Source organism: Grammomys surdaster, unplaced genomic scaffold, assembly GCF_004785775.1.
Source record: "Grammomys surdaster isolate TR1022 unplaced genomic scaffold, NIH_TR_1.0 66, whole genome shotgun sequence".
Classification (NCBI taxonomy): domain Eukaryota; kingdom Metazoa; phylum Chordata; class Mammalia; order Rodentia; family Muridae; genus Grammomys; species Grammomys surdaster.
Window position 1 is genome coordinate 15,637,625 of NW_021604568.1, and position 19,710 is coordinate 15,657,334.

A 19,710-nucleotide genomic window follows, 5' to 3' on the forward strand; every position below is an offset into this window, starting at 1 on the left:
GGCTCGTATCTGTCCCAGGCTGCTATCTCTCCCAGGCTGCTGTCTCTCCACACTGAAGGCTTAGCAGGAAGAAGACTGGGTTTGAGGACAAGGAACAAACATGAGTCACGTCCATTCAGTCACGACATGTGGCTTCTACTAACAAGAGTCCTGGACACATCAGAAAGGACCCGTCTTGGCCAGGATTCTGTGAGTGTGTCTTTCCTGAGGGCAGAAGGAACAGCGTGTAACCCAACACCTGAGAACCTGACTCCCAGAGAGCCCAGAACTCAGACCAGTGGGGACACCTGAAACCTCCACCACAGAGCTCCAAGGTAGAAAACTGGGGCTCTCAGGTAGCTCTGTTTCAACTGCCCAGCTAAGCACAGATTACACAGTAAGCCAGTCCCCTTTGTCCTAGGGAACTAAAAGGACAGTCTTATAAAGAATTATCTCTAGAGAGTGTAGTGTAGACATGTATTCAGTTCACATCATCGTGATGATAAAATTTTGGAGAAACAAGAGACAATGTATTGGAGGCCTGTAGTTATTACAAAAAAAAAAGTGGAAAAAATGCTCCATTTTTTTTAACTAAGAAAGAAAAGATGGCCTGATAGGAAAAAAAAATCCAGCTTGCAAAGATGAGCAACAAACATATTCTGCTCACTTCCTTTTGACACAGGAAGAGAAGTGTCCATCTATCTCGGGAGCTCACTGGTCATCTCCCTCAGCCTCGTGAACATTCCATCTAAGGGAACAGAGAGAGAAGAGATTGATGAGATAGAAGAAATTGTCCTCACAGTGACCTTGTGAAGTTTGCAGAACAAAACTCATCTAGTGACTGGCTTTGACTTCAGGCCCCTGCATGGGGCTTGTGGGATTCACCGCTGTGGTCATTGGCTTCTAGAAGGAGGAGTAGCCTCTGGCTGAGCAGCGCACGTGCCCTGTGGGGTGGCTGACGTGGGAAGCAAGCATCAGCCATGAGTCATTTGGCATCATTTCAAGCCTACATTGAAGAATCAGGTTGGAGGATTCCTGGAGCCTATACATAGATTATTGTGGACAGACAGGAACTTGGAATCTGCTCTAGCTGAGATCGATTGAGTCCACAAGAACCCATCCTTCCCAGGTCATCGCTGTTTCTGTAGCCTGCCCACAACCTGTGGTGCTAGGCTGGGACACACTGGGAACAATCGTCCCCAGAGTGAGCACCACGGTTGTCGAAGAAAGTCTCCAACAAAAGGGAGAAACAAATAAAAGTAAAAGCCCTCTGTAATGAGGTTTAAAGGAAAAGTTTTCAAGCCAACGAGCTGCTGTGGGCAGCACTTCAAAGGGCCCAGGATCAATGTTTGTCAATAACAGTTTGGCATTCTTTAATTTATTGTTCATGAATATAAAGTGTGATGTTATTAGGGGCCCGTCCATGCCTCAGTCCTGGTTGAGATTTGAAGATCAGAAATCTAGCAGTAATCTCAGAAGTGGTAGCAGTTCTTGCCCTATCTGGAGTCCTTTATCCTTTATCAGCACTGAACACTCCCTAGCTCCTACCTGCACCTACAAGCCACGCAGCTCTTTATTTTGGTTTCTATCTTTGGAGACTTTTTCTGCAGAAGACAAGGCACCCCTTGACTCGGCCCAACCCCCAAGTTGCCATTTGTTTAATCAAGATAGTTGGTTCGCAAAACATTAAACAGTATTTGATGCCTAGTTAATAATTTGCATCTTCTTCATTTGTTCCGGAATCCCCAGAGACTGACATCCCCACCCCCACTCCCACCCCCAAAGGAAGAGACAAGAGGAAAAACTGCAGAGGGACCGAACCAAGAGGCCTTTGACTGCACAGATGTTTGTCAGGATGTTGGTGATCCGTGTTCTGCTGCTAATCACCTTGGTGGGGAAGTCAGCCGTTGGGGTAAGTGGTCACCTCACATTTCTATGGTTGAGAGACTCTGAGGGTTTTAGCAAAATCAAACTATCCGGGTTAGAAGCAAGGAAAATCTTAAATTGGGAAAGGCTGGTGTTGTCAAGTTGCGTGAATCCTGACTACAAGAGCTAAACAGGCTGTATCACCAGACTTCTGGGCAGTTAGGCTTGTAATGACATGTGTGACATGAGTTCCTGTGGCAGAGCCTCCATGAATTCATTCCCACAGAGGTGACTAGGGCACACAAATACTCTGTAGCATGGATGAAAGTTGGCATGCACCTCAAGGAATCCTCTGAGAAGTCATGGAAAGACAGCTACATGCTCTGTGCCTAGGAGACTAGATTAGGGTACCAGCCTTAGCTCACAGGTCAAATTACCTAGCTGTCTAGGGCTGACAATAAGGACTCCTGGGCTTTGACCTCAGGGGGGATACCCTGGTGCCTGAAAGGAGCCCAGCAAAGGACTTACTTAGCTGCCTTCATCTGTGGAGAAGCCCCGTGGTTAATACTTACTCTTCTTTTTCCCATGACCACGGTAGATGAGATAAGGAAGATGTGACAGGGCCCAAGGGAGCTTTCGGTGAGCCAGGAAGGGAAGCACTGTAAGGGGGCTTTGAACAGGGGACTGACGCCTTTGGGTTGAATGAGTAGTGGAGATGCTGGCCCATCTAAGCAGGGAGCAGAGAGCTTCCTGCGGTCTCCATGCTGGCTATGGACTGAGGCTTGAGTGTTGAGCCTTGAGCCAGAAACAGTCTTGGTTTTGTCACAGTATAACTTTGGAGTATATGGCTGGCCATAATAATCTCCCCTGAGCCTCCAAGAAATCACCAACAACCAGCTGCTCGTGTGGTCATGGTAACAAAGGGTTGCAGACATGGTGGCTTCCTGTAAGCCTTAGCTCTTTCTGCTTTGGTTTCTCTTGGTGCAGCAGCTGCTGCTGCTGCTGCTCAAACCCAAGATCTTTATCCTGTGTGCTAGGCAGACTCTTTACTGGGGAGCCAGTTCCCACCCTAGTGTCAGTTCTTCTCAGAGAAAATGCCCAGAGTGAGCGTAACTCCCCTATAAAAATCAGAGCATAGTCCCTTTGATGAAGAGGCACAGAAGGAGCTGGGAGAGGGTGGGAATCCTTGTAAACTTCTTGCATCCGGTTAAGCACTTTTGAATTGGATTTCCCCTTTTACGATGTTTCCTGAGGGAATGGGATTAAATCACAGCCTTGCTTATTAGCATGTCCATAAGATAATAGTTTCACCTAGCCTGTCAGCCAGTTAACCCAGCTCAGCCGCCTTCCACTGGCCCAGGTTCAGTTGTCAAGTGACCTGCTTTAGAAAGGAATTTCTTTCCAAACCATGAGGTGGCAGCTGCAATTATAGACAGCTATCAAGCCCGGTGATCGGATCTTCTCATTTCTTGGTGGGCACCTGGGCCTAAGAAAGAGCAGCTATCTCACAGGTATACAAAAAGGCAGTGGAAATTATCGGAGGCCCAGAGAGAACACCAGCGGAAAACAACTGAGCCTAAAGTTTGTAGGCAGGAAGGGATGACACAATGTTTGATGCTCACAAAAGGATAATATTGCCCCAGCCCCGAACCCTCCCACGCACGTTTTTTTGTAAGATCCAGGGAATTTTTATGGTTATCAATGAAACTGTAGGTCAATAATGGATAAAAGAAAATATATGAGGGCTAGCCTCTGGGCAATGAGCTTAGTCGATTCCAAAGAGAAGGCTCGAAGTCTTCCCAGTTTTTACATGTTTGCTTTCCCAGGTGTGTGCCAAACAGGTGGTTGGGAAGTCTTTTCATGTTTCACAGGCTGGTGCGCTGCATCTAGAGAAAAGCAGCCAAGTTGGATGCTTAGAAGAGTTTCAGGTTTCATCGGTGACAAAGGCACATAGCTTGAAGGGCTGAGTGGCCTTTTCTACATACATAACTAAAAATAATAACCAGTGCAGCACTCAGGAGGCTGAGGCAGGAGGATTATGAGTTCCAGGCCATTCTTGGCTATATAGTGAGCTACATGGGCCAGCTTGTCCTATGCAGCCGGATCTTATATCAATGTAATAATAATAATAGCAATAGTAATAATAATAATAACAACAACAACAAACTGATAGTACACAGTAGAGCCAGTCCTAGTGCTAGCCCCTAAGTTTTCTATGGATTGGTTCACTGTCAACCCCCCCCCAGGCCATAGGTGACCATTCCCATTTTACAGGACTGGATAACATGGTGCCAAGCCCCATAGCTGGGAAATAACATGGTTAAGCTTTAAGCCTGAGAGGACAGGCCTGGGTCCCTAAGTACAAGACCTCTTGGTGATTGTGGTATCAGGACTCACATCCTTGCAGAAAGCACAATGTCATTTGTAGGGTAGAGAGTAATGGGCTCCATGTGCCTCTGAAGCTGAAAGAAGGGAGTCTTGGCATCAGGACCGCCTCAGACATCATGCCAACTTATCCTTAGGGTCATGTACATCAGAGGCTCTTCTTTATCATCACTTCATCACCATCATCTTCCTCTCTCTCTCTCTCTCTCTCTCTCTCTCTCTCTCTCTCTCTGTGTGTGTGTGTGTGTGTGTGTGTACAAAAGGACAACCGGTGAGGATCAAGTATCTCTTTCCACCCTGTGGGCTCTGAGGATTTGAACTCAAATAGTCAGGCTTGGTACCAAGCCCCTTTGGCTTCTAAGCATCTCCCTGGCCTCTGCCTGAGACTTTATTTAGAAATTAATTCTCAGATACCACGGCAGGGAGCTCCAGGCATCCTTCATATGCCTTCATGCCTAGTCTAAACTGGTTTATGAATTTATTTTACAAATCATGTTGAGAATCCATCCCCAGCGTAGCTGTGAGATGTTCCTGCTCTCCAGAGAAGAAACAACTCCCGAGCAGAGCTGCTGCACTTTTGTGACAGGCCTGAGACAGAGTTCGTCTGACCCTCATCCTTGTAGGAAGACCACCCAGCTGCCAAAAAGTCAGGCACTGTTCTAGAAATCCCTTCAACAGTGATTCTTAGAATGTTAGGTGGGGCGGTACACTGGGCTCGACCGCAGTGAAATTCTACCTCTTTCAGGCTCAGAATGAGAGAATAATGCTTGTAAGCCCTCCTGCTTCCATGAAGATGCTGGTTTCTCCATTACTGCATTAAAGGGATGTGTAAGCAAATGCTTGCTTGCTTACAAATCTGTACTGTGTGACTTCTGGAATCTTCCTAGGAGCCGGACCACAGAAAAGGCCTGTGTAGACGAGAGCTTGCACACTGGGAGCCTGGAGTACATGCTTCTGCTCGCAGCCTGCTTTTGCCTGTTGTGAGGAAGGTCAGATGGCAGAGCATTTTCTCTGTCTTTCAGTTGCCAGGCAGCATTTAAGAAGCAGAACATCTCAAATAGAGATAGAGATTTCCAAGGCTTCATAAAAGTTGCACATTCTGGTAACAGTGAGCACACATTCCTGTCCACACCACACCATGAAGGGGAAGCCTATGGTTTACCTCTGTGTCCTTCATCATCTGATTGGTGGAGGGAAAGGGGGAAGGAAGGAGGGAGGGAAGGAAGGAAGGAGAGACAGATGCACAGAAGCAGAGTAGACTTATATGGTTTTTGCTCAAACACATCACAGAGGGTGAAGTATTAAAGCCAGTTTGGAGTGGGCCAGTCCCCAGTCTCAGCACTCAAATCCATGTGGGTAGAATCTGTGAGCCCCCTTTTGGGTGAAACCCCAATACTCCAGAATGCAGCTTTTATTCATGCCTGGGGGGGTCCCCTCTTCTCCAATCCAGGCAAAGATTTCTGGAGAGGGGGAAAGATTGAATTCCCCTGAAACTTCTCATAAATTTAAAGGAAAAAAAAATCCCAAAAAAACAAAAACTTGATTGCAAGCAGGAGTCCAACTCATTAGCTTTGCATTGTACACTGGTATTTAGGGAAATCGGGTCGCTGAAGTCACATGTGTGTGTAAGCGCGGATATATTTATATTCTAAATGCATTAGGGTTTCCCAGATGCAAAAGAAATCCTGCTGTCACAGAGAAACAGCATGGCAGAAAACTCAGCAGCCGGGATTTTAAATAAAACATGTTTTCTCTTCATAATTAATATAACAAAGTTTTCTGGCTTAGGGTTTGGCAAAGATCCCAGGGAGAAACAGCGAGGGAGGGGCTGTGTGACTCGCCTGTGATCGACCCAACCACGGAGTTTCCTGTGCTGAGAGGGCTCTCCTGGGCCTGCCCCTCCCACATTGTGCACCGAGCAATTTGAAAATAACAGCAGTAGAATAAACTTGTTGACGGTGATATCTTGTAGCAGTACCGCCACCGTTTATTGACTTTTACCACATATTTCTTGTGGTTTGAACTTCCTGACAAGCCTGTGAGGTAGGGCCGTGGCCAATTTCATAGATAATAAAGCAAGATACAGAGATGAGGTAAGCTGTCCAAAAGGGTGCCCACTGCAGGCCAGGGAACTGGGCTCTAACACACCTATCCAAAGCCAGTGTCAAGGTTTGTACCCAAGGTGACATCGGTGGGTGGTCACACCAGGTCTGTTTGATGTGGAACCAGAGGTGGCAGGCTAGAGTATAGCCATTGATTCCTGCTCACACTGAAGCTCCCTCTAAGAGGTGAAGGTGGTTCTTCCTGGCAGTCTCCCTTCAGCCCAGGAAACTTCCCTTCCTGACATCAGAAGAATCAGTCATGCCGGACAACCAAGTAATTAAACTTCAGTCACGAATGAATCTGCTTTAGAAATTCTGCCATAGCCTACGCTGATGATGTCTTAATACTTTTGTTAAACAGACTTACCTTTACCTACTTTATTTTTTAAGATTTATTCTTATTACTTTTCTGTGTGTATGTACGTGTGTACGTGCATGTACATGCATATGTGTGTGTGAGTGTACATGCATGAGTGTGTACTTGGATGTATATGCATGCATGTGTATGTGTGTGTACATGCATGTGTGTGTACATGCATGAGTGTGTACTTGAATGTTTATGCATGCATGTATATGTGTGTGTACATGCATGTGTGTGTACATCCATGTGTGTGTACCTGAGTGTACATGTATGCATGTGTGTGTAAGTATTCATGTATATGTGTGCATGTGTGTACATGCATGTGTGTGTACCTGAGTGTGCATGTATGAATGTGTACCTGACTGTACATTCATGCATGTGTGCATGAGTGTATATGCATGTGAACACGTGTGTACATGCATGCATCTCTGCGTGAGTGTACATGCACATGGAGGCCAGAGGTTGGTGTTAAGTACCTCCTCTGCCACTCTTCATCTTTTTCCTTTTTTCTCACTATATAGCCCAGGGAAGCCTAGAAACCAGAGAGCTCTACCTGCCTCTGCTTCCCAGTTGCCAAAATTAAAGACGTGTGACACTGTACCAAGCTCCCTCCTTATTTTTTGAGACAGGGTCTCTCTCGAGTCTGGGACTCACCTACTCAGCCAAGATGGCTGGCCTGCCAGCTCCAGGGATCCTGCTGCTTCCATCCCTCGCTTGTGAGATCATAGGCACATGTCACTGCCATGCCTAGCTTTCCACGTGGGTTCTTGGGAATCGAATCCATGTTATGATATCCAACAATGAGGGCATGCGAGACACGTTAACCCTTTCTCCCACGTGGATCTTGGTCATACTTCCCACAGCAAGAGAAACCAGGACAGTCTCCATCCTTCTACTGCACTATGGGCCATGTGGTGACCCCCCTAATCTCCCCCTGGTGGCTAGGAACCAGGACTCAGATGGACAGTGAACACTCGCATTCCAAGGCTGTGTTAATGCTCTGGATAACAAATTTGGATAAGTTGATAGTTACAGTATTGTAATGATCACGTGCCTTGGGGAATAAGGAAGACAGCATATATGGAACGTTTCACCACTACCCCTGGCTTACTGCCAGCTCTTCATAATTCGACAGAGAGCTCCACTTTCTCATTTGCTTCTTGGCTCTCCCCCCCCACACACACACACACCACTTCCTCCACTGAGTCTCATCTTTGGATTCTTAAGTCCCAGGAGGAAGGGTTCTTCTATTATTCCCCGTCTGAGGAAGATCAGAATAGAATGGTGGAAGGGTACAAATGGTATCTGTTCTTCCTGCTTCTGATACAGTGGGGGTTAGTATGTAGATACTCAGATACCAGCCAGGTGTAGGGCCACTTCCACCTGGCACCACGGCCTCTCTGTGAGTGGAAACAGGGTCATACAATGAGTACACAGCCCTTTCAGGGGGTAGAGGCTGGAGGGAGGAGGGAGGAGTTCCCAAGGAGTCAGGCTGGTTCTGCTGAGAAGCCTGCCTATTTCCAGTTTAAATTCCTTCCGTGGCCATGCCTGGAAAGGACAGGTCTGCCACCTGCTGGCTTCAGGCAGAACAGCAGCAGCTGTCCCTCAGGCTCCCCATGTAGCCAAGGTTTGAGATTCTTAACTCTGGCACAAGTCACATAGGGCTTTTCTCTGCTGCAGAAAAGATGTCTCTCCTGTCCAGCCCACCACTCAGAGGTGGCAGCAGCTGGGCATGCCCATTCTAGTCAGCTCGAGTTGAAAAACCCCAAGTGCTATCTACCTGAGACACAGGGACACAGACGGTGCGTTCCCCACAAGTTCAATGAAGGGGAGCCGGGGCCGAGCAGAGAACCAGATCTGAGGTGCAGCCACTGGCCGTACTGGGGGCAGGGTCATCCCCAGGAACCCCCAGACTTTCTTCTAACACCCCGTAACATTCATTTCCCCAGCCTAAGAATACTCCTTCCCACCTCCAGTGAAATATGTGTCCCTATCTCGTTCCCTATAAAAACAGGGGTGGGAAACCACAAGGTAATTAAACAGAGACACACTCCGGATAGTGGAGACCATTTCCCTTCTTCCTTTTTGTGCTTTTTCCCCCCAAGTTTCATTTTGTCATGATTCCAACCTAAGGAAAAGGGTAGAGAGATCCCAGGAGGCCCCCGCCCCGTTCACACTGTCATCCCGCACTTCCATTCACTCTCCAGAGTATCCTCTGCTTGTTTCCTTGTTGTTTCCAAATAGAGGGCAGACGGCACCCTAACCCAACTCTAAAGCCACTGGGCTACAGAAGTGCAATGCCCCTATCCACTCTCAGGAAACTCAGCAGCGACACCACAACACTAACTAATGCTTCTGTATTTAAATTCCACGATGATCTTAACAATGCCCGAATCCAGGATCACGCCCTGAGCTCAGCAGTCCCCATCGCTTGAGCTAGAATAGCCAGCCCTCCATCCTTTGCTCTCTGTGGTGTCGAGACCTCAGTGGTGTCGAGACGGAAGGTCCCGTAGAGGTCTTGTGATCTGCAGAGCAGAGTGGGGACCTGCTCCACCCCAAGGATGCATTTCTGTCAAGGATGCTATTTAATGATGCCACATCCTCACTGGGCTGCACCCAGACGTATCCTTTCACTTTCTCTGTAACGTGACATGTGCCCAGTCCCCAATGTGGTTCAACAGAAAACCACAACCTGAGTGGGGAGTGTCACAGACAGTTCAGTGCAAGCGCAGGGACCTGCATTTGAGCCCTAGAATCTGTGTACAAATGTAGTGTATGCTTGGAGTCCTAACTTTGGGAACCCGAGGACGGGACGATCTCTGGACCCTTGGCCATCAGTCTAGCCTTGTCCAGCTCCAAGCCCACAAAAAACATGTCTCAAGAAAGAAAAAAAGGATTACATTTAAGGAATGGTATAAAGAAGTCTTTGGCTCCCACGTGTGTATCCATACAAGTGCATGCACACCTGTGCCCACCAGTGCTCTCACACATATCTATCTGCATACATGTGCACACACACACACACAAAAGAAATGAATGGAGATGATGGGGAGCTGTTCTAACAGGACCTCTGTACTGAGACTTGGTCAAGAATGTAAAAGAGGGTTTCAGGTAGAGGGAACCATCCGTGCACAGGCTTGGGGTAGGAGGAGCCTGACTTGATCCAGAAGCCAGATGTGGCAGCTGTTCTCTAGGGGCAGGGAGAAGTGGGAAAAGGTTTGCCTGTCAGGGCAGGTGTTTGTATTCTATTTCAAGAATACTGGGAAACCTCTGCAGAGCTTTAAGCATTTGCTCATTCCCAATCCACAGGGGCAGTCACCCAAGAATCAGACTAGAACATAAATCTTAAGTGTCCTTCTCTGTGAATGGGGTTGTCATGGGAACGTAACATACAACCGTGCCACTCATGATCCGGGAGCAACCGCCTAGTGAGTATTTCAGCAGATCCCAGGGCCGCCATGTTCCAACAGGTGTGTGTATGAGGGACATGCATCTGCAGAGAGGAAGGGTTAAGAAGCATGCACAGGAGAAGGAATATCTTCCAATGGGCTCTGTGTCTCCTTCGGCAGATCCTTAACATGCCTGTGTCTGGGGAATGGTGATTTGGGCCGAGGGCATCGGAGAAAGATGCCAGCAACTCCTTCACACACTCACTATGTTGTTTTGTTTTACAGCTCTCGCTGATGTCCTTCATTGCGCCCCCAGACCCAGGTGAGTGTGCCACCACCTCACCTCAGGCTTCCACCAGCCAAGGGCCAGAGCATAGAAGTACTTACGGGACTTTGAGAGTCAGCTGGTTTCGGGGCATCACAGAGACCGTTGAGAATTATCCAGAGACACTGCAGCTGTGTAACACACCACACAGCTTTGAGCTGGCGGTCTCAGCCACCTAAGGGAGAAACTACAAATGTGAAAGTTAAACACTTTGTTTTTACAGAAAAAGAAACTGAGTTCCAGGTGAGGGAAGCAACTGGCTCCTTGTCCATTAGTGACCGGGGAGAGAAAGAATATGACTGAGAAAGCTGCCCTACTAACTCCATTTCCCCAGAGGGAAGCCAAGACACTAACAGGTAGCTTCATGATGAGCTATTCCAGTGTTGCTCTTCCAAGAATCACCACCTCCACTACTGTACCTGGGCTTAGGGTGTCCAGAAACCTCACAGAAAGTCTCAGGTTGATAACAAGGCACATAGCACTGAGAGTCAGGTAGACCCAAGGTGGATGCCGTGTCCATCATAGATTGTGTTCCAAACTGGGCAAGATGGGCATACCTGTAATCCTGGCACTTGGGAAATGGAGGTGGGAGATTCAGGAGTTCAAGACAGGCTTTAGCTACATAGCAGGGTTGAAGCCAGCCTAGACTAAAGAGACTCTGTCTCAAAACAAAGAAAAAGCAACAACAACAGCAACAACAATCACAAACCCACAACATGATTGCATCAAAGTAGACTATAGTAGCATATCTGACAAGCCCAGTGGCCTGGATGTTTCATAGGCTCTGTCTCTCCCGGACTCACCCTGTCACCTTGAACCCTCCTTGTTTCTTCTGCCTAATGGCATACCATAGTGGACCAAACAGTATAACACCCTTGGCCCTGCTCTGAGTTTTGGGTAGAAACTCCTCACTATTCCGAGGGAGCAAAGGCAGACATCCCCACAGGTAAGGGACTAGGTTGGTCAAGCTCAAAAGACCAGAGCAGGTGGCCTGTGCATGGAGAAGACAGCTGTGATTTGAGCTTGTAGCAAAGACTTACTTAGAACAAAGATGGTAACCACAAGCCAAATCCTGGTCAGCCATCAATATTCTCCAGGAAAGAGTTCTCTGGATGGGCAGATAGATGGTTCAGGGCAGATGACCCAGACCTTTGTCCCACATGCTCATGAAATAGAATAGAAGTGTGTGTCGAGGTGAGCATGGACCATAGAGGGACTCCACCTCTTTCCCCAGAGCAAAGCAGAAAGGCGCAACTGCTCAGAGGCCCCACTTCAGACCCTTGGCATGAATGGAGTTCAGAGAGAAGCCAAGACCAAGGCTGGAAGGGCATCCTGTCTCCATCCTCGAGAATACCTTGCTCAGACATCAGCAAAGGGTTCTTGGACTTGGGAAGTCAGAAAGACAGAAAGACATAGCCACATAAGACAGATATCACATACACACTAGATGCTACAGGGTGACAAGGAAATGGCGGGGGCTGAGAAGCATCAAAGAACCTCGGTTTCAAGTGTCCAGATGTGTCTTTACGTGCCAGGGACACGGTTCAGTGGATCAAGTGCTCGCTCTGAAGCACAAGGTGTGGATCCAGAACCCGTGCGAATGCTAGACGGACAGGGCAGCCACCCTGCAGTTCTCACCTTGGAAGATGGGGACAGGGATCCCTGGGGCAAGGCGGCTGGTGAGACTAACTGTAGCAATGAGCTCTGGGTTTGATTAGTTGTAGCAATGAGCTCTGGGTTTGATTGGGAGACCCTACTTCAGTGAGCAAAATGGAAGAACAGTTAAGGATGATTCTTGATATCACTCTGTCCTCCACATGCACATGCACTCATGTATATACACATACACATGCCCACAGACGTGCAAAACTACATACACACATGTGCCACACACACAAACATACCACACACACATGACACACACACATGTACCACACATATGCCACACACACATACCACACACACGTTTACCACACATATGCCACACACACATACAACACACATATGTACCACACACACATGACACACACACATACCACACACACATGTACCACACATATGCCACACACACATACAACACACACATGTACCACACACGCACATACATACCACATACACACATACCAAACACACACATACACACACACGCCACATGAAAAAGAAAAAATATTCAAGAAGTGTCTTCCAGAATGTTGTATATGATGTCTATAGGGGGGTTGTGACATTCTGAGATGAGGCAGTGAGGTTGAAGAAAAGAGAGGATTCATTCAGTGTGTCTATACGGCTTTAGCTGAACAGATTACAAAGCACAGTGTCAGATCTGGCCTATAGACAGACTTTCCTAACCTTAGACCATCTAAACTTTGAATGGACTGATGGGCTCTTTGGGAGAAGGAGTGAGCCCCCCAACACCAGAGGCATTTAAAACAAAAATTTAAGTTGGAAAACAACTTAGGAAAGTGCGGACAATGTGAGACTGAGCACGCCAAGACACTGACTCTGAGAATGCCACAGATAACGTCTGAGAGTCAGTGAGCAAAGGAAGCGGGTTGGCCCTGGCTGGGACCTATCTCCAGATGCTCCGTTGGCCTCTGGCTGTGGACTGAGAAAGTTGGAGTTAAGGTGTATCCTTGTCTGGTTCCATTGCACATGGGGCTGTCCTTTGATGAAATTCATCAGCTCCATGCTCCCCCCAGACAGCAGCAAGCTGAAGAGACACTCTGCTCATGCCCTCAGGCAAGCTGCTTCCTTGGTTGGTCTTACTGGTACCAGTACATGGCAAGGACCTTGCTGGAGCAGAAGGTGCCTGGTCCCCGGTCCTCAGTGTGCAGTAGAGGAGGTGGCCATCAAAAAGCACACGCTCTGCCCGTCTCCCCAAAGCAGGTGACACACAGCCGGCAGGCCTGCGGAAATGCATCTTCAAAGCTGGCTTGGCTCTGCCCAGCACCACAGGCTGTGCCCATCCATCAGCTGTCCCACTGCCTGCCAGCAAGGCTCTTGGCTGAGGTTGCCTGCCAGCAGGGCTGGAAATGTCACAGGCAGGCCGACGGGGCTGGGGTTTGGGGATGGCACCTCAGAGGAGCCCAGCTGTGGCACGGTGATGGATGAAGTCACTTGGGATGACATTCCAGGGATGTTCACTCCGGCCCACACATCTGGCAAGCTCTTTTAGCAGAGCATCTGTGGAGCTCCCACAGCACCGACTGTGAGCTCTTTCCAAGAGCCCCTCACCGTGGACAACAGGAATCCTGGAGAGGGACAAGGGACAGGTGCTAGCTGAAGATTTCCGGAACAGGCCACTTCCTGAACCTTCCTTCCTTCCCAAAAGGCCAAAGGGTTTCTAACCTGAACCACAAGAAGCCAGGCTCATGAAAAGGCACATGGGACTTGGAGTTACATGTACCTGGATGTGGGTGCCCTTCTGCCTGCATGTTTCCATCTGTAGGATACAAATGATGACCTTCGCCAAGGAGGCTGACCGTTACATGGAATTTTGTTTACATGCAGTTTTGTAGAGTATCTGACACACAGAAAGTATTTATATGCAATAACCCACCATTAGAACTATTTGTGTTAATGCAGAATACCCTAATCCTCCTCGTAGTTATTTCTAGCTAGACTCTGGTAAAGGAGCAGGGCCACAGGATCTCTTTTTATACCTAATGTAAAATGCTTCTGAAAGTCACACTTTCTTCCCAAGGTTCTCTCATTCTCAGCATATAGACTGGACAAAGATCATCAGATTTTTTTTTTAAGTACAAATCTCACCTACATTCTTCTTAAGGTCCCCGCTCGTGCTGCTTCAAGCTGGGCCAATCAGAAGGCAAGGAGGCTTGGTCACAGGTAGAATCAATCTGTCACACATGGCAACTATACAAAGGGCTCTGTTCTGAACACTGTAGGAAGACAGAACAGAGGCAGCCTCATTTTTAAGATTCCAGGGAACACATCAGATAGATGTGTTAAGGCTCAGAGCAAAACAAAGATGTTCCAGCTAAGACATCCATACCCCGCAGTCAACAAGGCTAGTGAGGAACGCCCCTGTATCTTAAGCCCCAATCCCATAACAACCCAGTGTCGATCAAGCCCTGTTTATCTGCCATTATACCACAAGACCCCAACTTGGAGATATCCATCAATAACCATGTATTTAGATATTAATTCCTTGGGTGCAGTTTAATCTGCATTCTTCTGGTCTAGACCAGGTCTAGCTGATCTGAGCTGGATATCCTTACACCTTCAGTCAGCTAGAGGTTGTTCTGGCATCTCATTTTGCTACTAGCTGCCTGTCTCGTGTCTGAGGCTTCATCTGAGCATGCTGTTGGTTCGTGTAACAAAATAGGCCAGACTATTTCCACAGGAGTCAGGAGGGCCTAGGAGAGTGGGAAAGAGGAACAGGGGAGAAAGAGGAAGAAAGGAAGGAGGGAGGGAGGGAGAGAAAGAGGGAGGGGTGGGGGGAAGGGGAAAGGCAGAAGGAGAGAGAACGAGGTTTCAGGGTCAGCCTTAGAGCCAGTCCCAAAGTCAGCAAAGAACCAAGAGGTGGAATATGAACCATCTCTGGCTAAAATAGACTGGGAAGTCCTGCTGTAAGAGAGGAAAGATGCGGGAGGCTGGAGAATTGGGGTATCTATGTTTGGTTCAAACCAGGTCAAATACCCAGTACTGAAAGCAAAAACAACGGGCTTCCATGTGGCCACACCCACTCTTCCTCTACGCCATCCTCAGTCTGCTCATCTTGCTTTCTCCTCAAGGCTATTCAGGGTGGAGGCTCCTTTAGGACAAAGCCACAACCACACTTGTTGCTCTAACTTTATAACACTCTGTGGTCCTCAGTGCATTCACCACCCAGCATAACATGCCATCCACTGTAGGTTTGCTATATACTGGCCATACGTGCAGTGGGATGGAGTGTCAACATTACAGAAGAGGTAAGGGTCTGTCCACATGGAGAGGCCTTGGTAACATCTTTGTGCAGCCCCCTAACTGAATGGCTTCTCCTTCCTTGGTGATCTGAAGCCTTCATTGAGTCCACCTCAACCTGGGGCCCTCCCAAACTATCGGACTTAAGGCATCTCCCCTATTTCATGCTTTTTAAGTGTGTGAGTGGTACGTGCATGTGTACAGATTTGTGTTTGAGTTATAAATATGTGGGCAGTGTGTGCATGTGTGTAGCTTTGTGTTTGCATGCCCTCGTGTTTATGATTAAGTGCATGCATATACAGGTTTGCGTGATTTTTATAGGTGTGTGTGCATGTACTTGTGTGTGCAAGTGCACACACATTTATGCGTTTGTGTTTGTATGTCCATACACATGTAGAGGACCGCAGTTAATGGCGGGCATCTCTCTCTATCACTTGCCATCTCTTTTTTTTTATAGAATCTCTCACTGGACCTAAATCTCACCAATTCAGGGAGAGTAGCTGGGAGCTCCAGGGATCTCCCGTCTCCAATCCACTCCACTAAGCGCTAGAATTATAGACCTATATCAGCATGTCTTCTTACATACATATGCAGTACATACCTGAACTCAGGTCTCAAGCTTGTGAAGAAAGCACTTTGCCAGCGGAGCAGCTTCCTAACCACAAAGCAGGGCTGTGGGGTGGGAATCCTTAATAACACAGTCAAGATTAACCAATCCACCCTCTGATCTGTGGGACTATTGAGAGGTGTTCTATGAGTTCCTTGAGAGACTCTTTTTATCTGTAAATACCTGTGAGAAAAACAAAGTAAGTCTGGGAGTGGAAACAGATTATAAATCAGTGTTGCAATCAACCGTCTCCTTCAAATGTCAGTTTGTAATCTTTCACGGCCAACTCAGAAAAACAGTTTTCTGTCACCTTCTCCTTCCTTTCTCTACCTTATTATATTTATGGAAGGAAGTTTTATTGCTCCAGGAAGACTGCAGTCTTATCTTCAACCAAGACCCTCATCTCTGGAAAGGTGGCCTCCTCTGGGAACATTGTCATCGTGGGGGAAAAGCAGCCAGGAAAAAGTAATGAGCAAGCAAAAAGAGTCTTGACTTGACACTCTGATAAATGAGGTGAAACTTTGCCAAGGAACCAGGGTTGGTATATTAAAAAAAAAAGAAATAAAAACATAAATCCATTTTTTAATGGAAAATATAAAACAGCCACGGTGCAAAAGTCGATTCTTCAGAAGCCAGAGATATAAAGACTATTATTACAGAATGCTGGGAAGATGCACAAGGCAGTGTGCTTGGTAACCAGGCTTGGCTGGAGAGTGGTCCTCCACGCCATTGCCACCTCGTTGGACGGCCTTTCCAGTGTCGGCATTTGCCCCTGCCTCATTATCACGTGTCTCTCTGGAGAGCTCCTTCCGGATCCCTGTGCCAACTTGCCATCCTCTCACCAGCTGGCAACAACAAGATGAACTCAACTTTCTCCCAGTTCCGAACTCCTCTCCGCCAGCCGCAGAGCCTCCAGCATCTTCCAAGACCCCAAGTAACCAAGAGCTTGAGTCCAGACACACACGCCCCCTTGTCTCAAAGTCCCGTGTAACTGAACTGTAACTTTCCGTCTGTAGGCATCATGGCACTCTGTCTCCATTGGTAACCAAGGTCCAGGAACGGTCTGAGGCCTGGATGTGGGTGGCTGATAAGTAGCAAGCTAGGCATTCAGTGTGTGTGTGTGTGTGTGTGTGTGTGTGTGTGTGTGTGTTTGTATGATGTGCCAATACAGCAATAGAAAGAACCTACTAAAGCAAGAGAGCACTGTTGTTGAACTAGAAAGACATGGCGTTCGCATTGAGACAGACTTGAGATTAAATCTGGCTGTGAATCAGCCATGGGACCTTGGGTGGATTGCTCTTCTCTGTGGGCCTCAGAGCCCACAATGTAAGGCCCAGTCAGCAGATACTTTCCAGATTATTTTCAGACAGGGTCTCATCTCTCCCTGGACTCATACTTTCCATGGCCAATGATGGCTTGGACCCCTGATTCCCTTTTGCCTTTACCTCGTAAATTCTGATGTGGTAGCTCTAATTGTCAACACGACAACCTCTGTGCTCATCTAGGAGGCAAGCCTCCAGGCACGCCTGTGGGGGTTATTCTCCCTCTGCGCATGTATGTGAGGAGGCAGTACGTTGATTGGGTTCATTGAAGAGAGTTCACCGTTTCCTGGCTTTAGACCCAGACTGTCTAAAATGGACAAAGTGAGCCAAGCACTAACGTTTACTCATCCCTCTATTCCTCCTGACTGTGAATCCAATGAGACCCCTGCTCTACACCTCTGGTACCTTGACTTCTTCACCATGGGCAACTGTACCCCTAACCCGTGAGCCAAAATAAACCCTCCCTTCCTTACGTGGATTTGTTAGGGTCTCTTTATTTCATAGCACATTGAAAGAAATTAAGACATTTGGGATTACAGTGTTCCACCACAGCCGGTGCATGCAGAGCTAGAATCTGTATATAAAGGCAAGCATTCTACCAGCTGAGCTACGTCCCTGGCCTAGCTTCCCTGAATTTTATGAGGATAAATGAGGAGGTTCCTGCAAAAAGCTCACTAAAGATTAGCTGTTAAATGCTCGGAAGTGGCAACCAAGAGATGCTTAACCCAAGAGGAGAGTGACAAGTGTCTTAGTCTTCATTAAGCTAAGATGACTAATGAAGTCTCATGGGGAAATGCTGCATCACTCACGGTGACAGCACCATGTGCTCTACCCCTGGTAGACCCTATGTAGATAGGTGACGACCTAGAGGCCACATGATGCTTCCTGCTGTTCAGAGCTGAGAAACCTAAGGCACAGGGAATAAATAGCCATAGTCAAGGTCACACTTAGTGCAGAGTTGGGACTTGACCTCCTCTACCTCTAACCAGGTGTTACCATTCCAAATACTAGTACTGCCTTGCTGGATCATAACATCTCCCAAACTAAACATCACCAAGCCTGACCCTCCTGCCTTCCAGTCTTGCTAGTGAGAGCTGAAAAGAAATATAATTCTTCCTTAAAGCGGTTGAGCTCACAGGGAAGAGGTGGTCCCCTAAATCAAGGATGACTTCCTTAGGCCTAATGACGAGGGTGTCTTCTGTCCTTTCCTCTCCCTGCAGACTGGACCCCCGATGACTATTACTACAGCTACGAGCACTCCAGCCCAGACAAAGACCCCAGTGTCACGCCGACCTCCCTCGAGAACCCCGACTGGTACTATGAAGATGATGGTGGGTCAATCCAGAGGGAGGGGCCGTGACTGGATTTATGTGTGGCCATGTGTAAGGGCCCTTCTCTCCGCTCTCTGGCCTGTGTGGTAAAATAGGTATTGGAGAGCTTTGTAGGCTGGAAGTCCTACACTGTGAGAGCAGCGAAGATGCTCAGAAGCATCTCCCTACCTCTAGTGACAAGTGAAGTAAGGGAGGCCTGAGAGGAGCAGGCGCGACCAAGGTCATGCAGTAAGGCAACGCCTCGTCATCCGGCTCTCCTGACACTGCCGAGAGATCTCAAGTTCAACATCAGTTCTGTGTCTTTCACCTCAAGCTGTGTCCTAATCGTGCAAAAGAATCTAACTTAGCTTTGAGCATTTACATCCCAGTATATGTGAATGTAGTTGCATGTGTGTTTGTGTGTATATGTGAGTGTGTTTCTGTGTGTGTTTGTATGTATATGTGATGTATTTGTGCCTTCGTCCTTTTTCTTTCTCTTTTTGCTGTTTATAATCTCTGTGTGTGCATGCCTGTTTGTGTGTGTGTGTGTGTGTGTAAGTCTGTGTGTATGTTGGAGGGATGTGTATGTGTAGATGTTCATGTACACGTGTGAATATAAGGCAGGCAGCCTCTGCTGTCCTGCTTCAGGACGTCTACTTCAGTTTTTGAGACAGGACCTCTCACTGGCCAGAGCTTACCCTGATTAAACTGAACCAACTGATCAATGAGCCTCGAATTCTGCCTGCTTCTACCCCCTGGGCACGGGGCTTATAAATATTTGCTACCATGCCCAGCTTTTTACTCAGAATCTTTTGATAGTTGTTAGTGTGGTTGTATGAAGGTTTGTAGGTACTTGATTGTATGTTTTATGTGTTTGTGCGAGTGTGATTGTGTATATGTATGTATGTATGTGTGTGTGTGTGTGTGTATATATATATGTGTGTGTGTGTATTTGTGAGTGTGGTTGTGTGCATACATATACGTGTATGAGTGTACTTGTATATATATGTGTGTGTGTGTGTTTATGAATGTGGTTGTGTGTATAGGTGTGTCTCTGTGTTTGTGTGCATATGTGATGTAGTTGTGTGTTTGTGTGCGTGAGTGTTGTTGTGTGTGTTTGTGCGTATGTGATTGTGTTGGTGTG

The 19,710-nt window shown here is 47.5% G+C and overlaps 1 protein-coding gene across 2 annotated transcripts in view; it reads left to right on the forward strand.

Moving 5' to 3' along the window:
* The first annotated feature begins 1,728 nt into the window (after positions 1-1,728).
* The window catches only part of Habp2 (hyaluronan binding protein 2), a 29,696-nt gene continuing 11,714 nt past the window's right edge, over positions 1,729-19,710 (forward strand). The window contains exons 1-3 of one of the 2 annotated variants that reach the window (XM_028775129.1): positions 1,729-1,891; positions 10,368-10,404; positions 18,477-18,587. In XM_028775129.1, coding sequence (XP_028630962.1) covers positions 1,823-1,891; positions 10,368-10,404; positions 18,477-18,587 — 217 coding nt within the window. In that variant the 5' untranslated portion in view covers positions 1,729-1,822. Of the gene's footprint in view, positions 1,892-9,998; positions 10,122-10,367; positions 10,405-18,476; positions 18,588-19,710 lie in introns of those variants that run through there. The other variant, XM_028775139.1, reaches the window with a different exon arrangement.